This window comes from Coptis chinensis, chromosome 7, assembly GCF_015680905.1.
Source record: "Coptis chinensis isolate HL-2020 chromosome 7, ASM1568090v1, whole genome shotgun sequence".
Taxonomy (NCBI): Eukaryota; Viridiplantae; Streptophyta; class Magnoliopsida; order Ranunculales; family Ranunculaceae; genus Coptis; species Coptis chinensis.
In genome coordinates, this window is record NC_141462.1 from 56624404 (window position 1) to 56632627 (window position 8224).

The 8224-nt window shown below is 39.6% G+C and overlaps 1 protein-coding gene across 1 annotated transcript; it reads left to right on the plus strand.

The window, feature by feature from the left end:
• The first annotated feature begins 2572 nt into the window (after positions 1 to 2572).
• LOC147488087 (uncharacterized) lies at positions 2573 to 3076 on the plus strand. The gene has a single exon (XM_086574255.1). It carries the CDS (start codon positions 2573 to 2575, stop codon positions 3074 to 3076), a length of 504 nt encoding a protein of 167 aa, XP_086430381.1.
• The last annotated feature ends 5148 nt before the right edge of the window (positions 3077 to 8224 follow it).

An 8224-nucleotide genomic window follows, 5' to 3' on the forward strand; every position in this document is an offset into this window, starting at 1 on the left:
CAGGGATATGAAGGACCGCGGAGCATGCCGATAGAGATACCGAACAAGCCATATTGTGCATATCACCAGGTACGAAATCATGAGACTAATGAATGTTACGCATTAAAATGGTTGGTTCAGAGGTTGGTAGAGAAGGGAATGATGAGAGAATTTGTAAAGGGTGCCCAGAATGAGGAGCAAGTGCCGGCTCAGGGCAGGATATTGGGAACCATAAATGTGATTTTCAGCGGGGAGGTTCTGAGTCACAACGCACATAGAGAAAATATAAGGAGAATCGCGAGTATCCAGCAGATCAATGAGGTAACAGGAAATCCACGACCCAAGTCATGGTCGGCTGAGGGAGGCGATAGGATCGTATTCAGCAGTGCGGATCTTAGAGTTGCCGACTCCCCTCACGAGGACGCATTGGTCATTACGGTAGCGATGGGCAATTACATGGTTAAGAGGGTGTTGATTGATTGCGGTAGTGCCGTGGACTTATTGTTTAGAGGGGCTTTGGAGGAAATGAGAGTTGATCTGAGACAGCTAAGACCTCTGAGAACCAACTTGTATGGATTTAATGGGAGTATGATAGAGCCCATAGGAGAACTCTTATTGTTACCCGTTACAACAGGTCTGGTGACGGTATTCACCAGATTTATGGTGGTGGATTCTAACTCACAATACAACGCCATTCTGGGGAGGCGCTGGATCCACGAGATGAAGGCAATACCGTCAACATATTACCAGCTGGTGATTCGATTCCTAACCACAACCGGGATGTATGAAGTCCGTGGCGATCAGGTGGCGGCCAAGAATAGTCATTAGGGTACGGTGAAGAGTTTGGTCTGAGGGGCAGAAGGAGAGTCATCAAACCCTAGGAAGAGGCAAGCATAGCAATTATATTGTGCCTCTGTGGAGGAGGAGGCGGAATCGTTGATGGGACCGAAGACCCTCGACGAGATTGAAATAGTGAATTTGGGGACATGAGAGGAAGAGAAGTTTACGTCAGTAGGGTCCAATTTGTTTGATGAGTGGAAGAGTAAATTGGTACAATTCTTGTCAGAAAATAAGGATGTCTTTGCCTGGGTAATTGAGGATATCACTGGATTAGACCTAGGCTTCGCATGTCACCAGTTGCACATGAAGGAAGATGCTAGGCCTGTGAGACAAAAGATGCGAAGCGTTAGGCCAAAATATGCCGAGGGAATTTACGAGGTTAAAAGGGGCTGGAATAATACGAGAAGTGGAATTCACAGACTGGTTGTCTAACGTCGTCACGGTGCCGAAAAAGAGTGGCAAGGTCCGTATGTGTGTCGACTTTACAGATGTCAACTTAGAGTGTCCTAAAGACAGTTACCCCGTGCTGCGAGTAGATGAATTGGTGGATAGAACAGCGGGATTCAAAATATTCTCATTCATGGATGCGTCTATGGGATACAATCAGGTCGCGATGTACGGGACAGATCAGGAGAAGACGACCTTCGTAGTGGAAGGCGGTACATATTGTTATACAAGGATGCCGTTTGGTTTGAAGAATGTCGGGGCTACCTTCCAGTGGTTGGGAGAGAAAATGTTTGAAAGCAAGATCCGAAAGGAAATTGAAATATACATAGATGACATGGTGGAGAAGAGTATGTTGGAGGAGGAGCACTTAGATGGTCTAAGGGAGACGTTTATAATACTGCGGATACATAATTTGAAGCTCAATCTAGAGAAGTGTATGTTTGGAGTGACCACGGGGAAGTTTTTGGGTTACATTGTTACTCATCGGGGAATAGAGGCTAACCCCGAACAGATAAGATCCTTCGTGGAGATGCCTTCGCCGCAGAACACTAAGGAAGTACAGCGCCTAGCGGGAAGGGTCGTTGCCTTAAACAGATTCATTTCGAAATTGTCAGACAAATGTAGGTCGATGTATCAATTGCTAAGAAGTACACCAGATTTCTTATGGACGACAGAATGCGAGAAGGCGTTTCAAGAGTTGAAGAGTTATTTGGGCAAGGCTTCTTTGTTGTCGCGGCCAGAATAGGGGGAGAAATTATACTTGTATCTGGGGGTCACGGAGTATGCGGTTAGCTCAGTCCTCGTCCGGGTCGTTGACAAGATAGAGAAATTGATATATTTCCAGAGCAAAACCTTATTGGATGCCGAGACCCGGTACAGTAGAGTGGAGAAGTATGCTTTGGCGTTGATATTCTCGGCCCTGAAGCTGATCTGAAACCCTATTTCAAAGCATACTCGGTGGTAGTGGTGACAAATCTGCCCCTGAAACAAGCGTTGAAGGCAGAAAAAACCGGAAGAATGCTAAAATGGGCAGTGATGCTGAGTTATTATGAGATACAATATCAGATCAGGACTGCGGAGAAGGCACAGGCGGTGACAGAATTTCTGGGGGCGGTGGAGTTCCCAGCAGAGGATCCTACTTGGGGGGAAGAGTTGGAGCCTGAAAGGAATATGGAGCCGAACCTCTTAGACCTATGGGACAAGAGAAATGGGTGGAGAGTGTTCACAGATGGATCTGCAATGGATTACATGCAGAGGAATAGGGGTTGTATTGGTTATGCTAGATAACAACATAATAGAACTAACCATGAAGCTGGGATTCACAGCATCTAATAATGAATCAGAGTATGAATCGGTGATAGCGGGTTTGAGAATGGCTGAAGGTTTAGGGGTAAATGAGCATATGGTATATTCAAACTCGAACCTAGTGGTGTGTCAAACAAATGGAGGGTTCGCCGCACGGTGCCTGCGAATGGAGAGGTATTTGGAGATGTTACATAAAAGGTCTGCTAAGTTTACAAAGATCAAGGTCGTACACTTGGGTCGCAGTGAAAATAGACATGTTGATGCCCTGGCCTACGTAGCCGCGATAATACTTGGATCCGATGAAAGAACGATAAAAGTAGGGAGGTTGGAGAAACTGAGCACGGAGGAGGCGACAAAGGTATGCCAGACCGCGGAAGAAGAAGTGGGTTGGATGGATCCTATCAAATGCTTTTTATCTGGGAAAGAGGTGACTTATAAGAAAGAGAGAAGAAGGTTGGAACAGACTTCTCAGAGGTACATTCTGCTAGGGGGAGAGTTGTATTGAAAGAACTTCAATGGGCCGTTGTTGAAATGTCTCGGGCCGAGGTTGGCACTCGAGGTGCTAGCAGAACTACATGGGGGAGATTGTGGGAGCCATTCAGTGGGAAGAACCATGACACACTAACTGTTAACATAGGGTTACTTTTGGCCCCATATGAAGAGAGACGCGGTGGAGTTTGCTAAGAAATGTGGCAAATGTTAGGGATTCGCTCAATTGATCTTCGCGCTCGCTGAACCACTGCATAATGTGTCTAGTCCATGGCCATTCGCAATGTGGGCGATGGATATAGTAGGTCCGCTGCCCATGGCTAGCGGCAAGAGGAGTTCATGCTAGCAGCCACCGATTATTTCACCAAGTGGATAGAGGTTATGCCCTTGCAGCAGGTGAAGGAGGCACAGGTGATTAAGTTCTTATGGGAAAACATCATATGTAGATTTGGACCGTCAGATGCCATCATCGCGGACAATGGAACTCAATTCACAGGAGCAAAGGTGCGTGAGTTCTTGCAAGCCGCATAAAGTGAAATGGGTTCTCACCGCGATACAATCCCGGTGGCAATGGACAGCTGAGTTTTATAATAAAACCATAATGAACAACCTCAAGAGGAAGTTGGAGGAGAAGAAGGAGGCGTGGGCCGACGAATTGAATCATGTCCTCTGGGCTTACCGAACCACGCCTCGGACGACCACCAGAGAGACTCCTTTCTCCCTAGCTTACGGAGTTGAGGCCGTGATCCCGTCGGAGATGGTGGCTTCTACAACACGAACGAAGGTTGTGGAGGAAGGTTTGAACTAGGGCATACCGGCAAAGGGACTTGAATTTGGCGTAAGAAAGAAGGAACTCCGCAGATCGTTGGAGGAGTACCACAGACTCGCAGAGACAAAGATAACAAGAGAGTCAAGCCGCGACAATTCCAGGTTTCGGAGAAATTCAATGTTGGAAAGTTTTATAGTGATGATAGGAGAGTCTTTTTCCGTTATTTAATAGTTGACGTTAGGAAAGATGAGTACAATGCTACTAAGCTTTTTAGAGCAGTTGTTGCTAATCTTCTAACAAGATTTTTGTAAGCATTTTTGTAATAGTTAGATCAAGTGGAGCAGGTTAACAATAAGCAAATAATGAAAACAACGTTGAAGATATATAAACTAAAAAAACCTCATCTATTTTTTCATAATGTTGTCAATAAATACTTAATCTACGCAAGGAGGATACTGCTATGGGAATTGGGAAGGCAGATTGGTGGTGGCTAAAGTAATATCTTGTGTACTTATTATCCACCTGCACCACATAAAATACAATTGTACGTTCCGATTAGAATAAATTCCTTCCACTTAATTAAATACTAGCAATTCTACGGAAACATAGATAACGACATGTTTTTATTACATTACTTCATCAAAAATAACATATTGAGCTGATGAGAACCTATGCCGTCAAAAATTCAGCAAAAAGAAGAAATAATTGCCACCTTTTTAGCTTTCCAACAAAAAGGCATCAGTAGGTTACGCTTACAATAATTACTTTGAAGTTTAAACTAAATGGAGGGGATAATTACAGTCAACAGATTAAAAAAAAATAGTGGTAAAACAAAATAAGCAATTCATTGCAAATTTACCTCTTTACTGCACTAATTCATGAGGAACAACTCCCTTAAGGAAAATGGTAGAGTGCGACTCATACAATGCTCCTGATACCAATCTAGATAAGCTTCATTTGAAGCAGAAGGAAAGTTGACTTCAACTTCACTACCACCCTTCCACCAAACATTCCACTCCATAATACATCTTTCCAAAAAAGAACCATTTGCTTTAGGATCCCACATAAGTGGCTGCTCTGGTATGTGTTGGTCAAGCCCAAATTGACGTATACATCGACCAGGCATATACCTCTCTATGGAGTCAAAATGGATCATCCATGTAGAGACATGCAGCACGCGAGAATGGCTAGAGGCAAAATGAGGAGCATGTACCCATTTATCCCACGGTACCGGCGATAAGTCAGAAACAATAGTTTTACCTACTCTTAACTATTTATGCTATGAATAAGTACAACTAAAGCTACTTTAATGCTAGATTATCAAAGTTATCTACTCTCGGTTATCGTGAAATATGGAGTAGAGAATTCGTTCCACTCCTAGTTGTTTAGACATAAGTTTCCAAGGTTTAAACGATTCTAACAAAACGTAATGAGAGTAATGGATTTAATTATACTAATACGGTGATTGTAATTATGATAACTAGATTATACTAATAGTAATTTAATACTAAGATGTGAATATGGAGAAGGGATTAGGGGAATTTGATTCCACTTGATGTATTCATAATATGCTAGTGTAAATTATTGCAATCCTAACCAATTAAGATTAAGTGTTTGATCCCTAATTATTCATGGCAATCTCTGCCAACTAATAATTAGCATGTGAGGAAGTTCAACCCATTCTCATGGCGAATCAACTAACTTACTAGAGTGAACTTCTTAAGAAGCAATAATCCTAACTAACATATCAAGTCTTCATCAAACCCCTCTAATGGAGGTTTAGCTAGAAGTCATTAGACTATCATTAATATATAAATATGAAGAAGACATAATGAAGAACAATAACTTATATTTTATTAATCTAATGGAATAATGAAGAACAAATAACTAACTTTACAATAAATGAAAAGCTATATGAATTAAAACCTAGATAGTCTGAACTAAATAATAACTAAGTCTTTAAGAGTTATGCCTTAGTCCTCTATATATAAGAGAGGGATAGGTTTACAATTTTGTGCATGGGCTTTGGAGCCATGTTTTGGGTCATGAAATCAAACCTAAAACCTAATTACTTAAGTCCAAAAAGAGTTTCTCTGTTGGAAATTACTATAATAGTCTTTTTGTTTATTTTTTTCTCCTCTGATTAGGTGAAGGCCTAGACCGTTAGAAATCTCTTTCCGAGCCGGTCGTTTTGACATATAATAGGCCCAATTCTGAGGTTTCAGTCCAAAGATACGGCCTACGGAAGTTCTATTGACTTTTCTACTCTATTTCTGCCCTCGTTGACTTTGACTTTTCAGCTTTGAGTGGGCTTTAAAAAGGCTTTTTCTCTTTGAATCTTGGCCTTTAAGCATAGAACTTCTTAGCAACCAATCTTTGCTCCTTTAGATCACAAAAGTGACATATTTCTTCTCATATTCGACTCCAATACCTGAAATACACAAAAGCACGTAAACAGTACTAACTCTTATTTATTATACACATAGTTGGTCTAAATATAATATTATTAAGGGGTTAAAACTACAGTTTTGGGCTCTTATCAAACCACCCCAAATAGCATTTTGCTTGTCCTCAAGCAAATATGAGAAATTAAAATAAGTGACCAAAAATGGAGTTCTAACTAATCTTGTTTCGCTAAGTGTGATTGCATTAACCATATGCAATAAGGCCTTAAACCACTAGGAATTTCCTGGTGGACAAGTTATAGCCTCGTGAGAGTTTTCCAGAGAAGGTACTCACAAACTTCATCTATACTATAATGACTAAGCTAGAAATAAAAGTACTGTTTCCTACTTTATTCTCAGATATCTATACATCTCACTAGGAATGAATACAGAATAATCAAGTCGAAATCTAAGCTAATACGTGCATAATAATCAATCATTTACGGATAAACATATATATAATGAACTATGTTATGAAATGCAATAACAGGTCCGTTTATGAAACTTTAGAATAGTGTCCTTAAGTAGGTCCTCACATATATGTCAAGACAAAAATCACTCTGATTTTTCCACTCAAGTTTTGCTCACTCCAGTGCGCAGTGGGCACACTTTACCTTACAATCTCAATGACACACAAGGAAGCCGAAGTCAATCAAACACATCTGTCACTTACTATCACACTAACCTATTTCTAATTGAGATAGAGGTCTTTATTAGGTGTTCATGGGGGATTAGGAGTGGTTTAAGAAGGAAGGAAATAGATATTCAAAAAGGACAAGTCTGAAATAATAGAGTCTTCATATTATGTAACTAGAGAATACACATTGTTCTTACTTTGCTTCTATACTTTGTTTCCATCCTTAGCCATTTTCTTTTTCTTTTTCTTTTGGCTTTTAACTCATTTGATTCTGTTTTTGGAGTTCTAACTTTTTATTTTATTTTATTTTCTTTGGATGGAAACTTCCTTTTCTTATTTGAAGCAATTAACAAATTCTTGGTTTCACAGGTCTTTCTCTTTTCTATTCTTCATTTCATCTCTATTCTCAGACTTATTAAAAAATGGGTAGGCTGATTTTTATGTTTTTTTTTGTTTTGTATAAAAGGGTAAGGATATGTGATTTATGAAAGGCTAAAGAAAGGCTCGAGGGGCTTACTAGCTTTGAAAAATAATTTCATATAGGTTTGAATTTTTGGCTATATCGATCCAAAGAGGGCCTAAATTCTTACTTAGGATATGGTATAGTGATCAAGCAAGTGGACGTGTGATTTCTCAATTCGGAATTTACTTCTCCCTTGTGTCATTTCTCAAATATTTCACTCATATAAGGTTTTAGGCTATATTCTCACAGGATTTGTAGAATAAGTACTTTAGCCTAGATTTCATAAACTTACTGCCAAACAATCATAGATACTCATGCAATATATTTATAGAAAAATGCAATGATTATTACCTACATATTAACCTAAATTTCTAAAAACTATTATAATATAAGAGCTAATGTGAAATCTCTAGACTATTATCATCATAGAGAAAGAAACAATACCAATATTCCTAAGTGTATAGCATAAACTTTTTATTTAAATTTTTAATTTTTTTAAATTTTTTACTATAAAACAAGTGCATATTATACATGTATTATCCTAATAGGTGCCTTAATTTACGCGTGTTTCTATGCTACCCCCAAACAAGAACATGCTTTGTCCTCAAAGTATTAAATAAGAAGGGGAGAAAATACCATAAAAATGCGTGAAAATTATAGAACACCTGTAAACAAATTTAGAACATACTAATATAGATAAATAAAAACAGACGCAACTCTATATGAGTTCCACCCGTTATGGGGTTAACAAGAATTAAATTGCTTGGGACATAAGTAGACACGAACAAAAATTAAAACTTACCTCATATCCAGTATTTAATCGTTTTACTCCTCGTCTATATAGAAGCGAG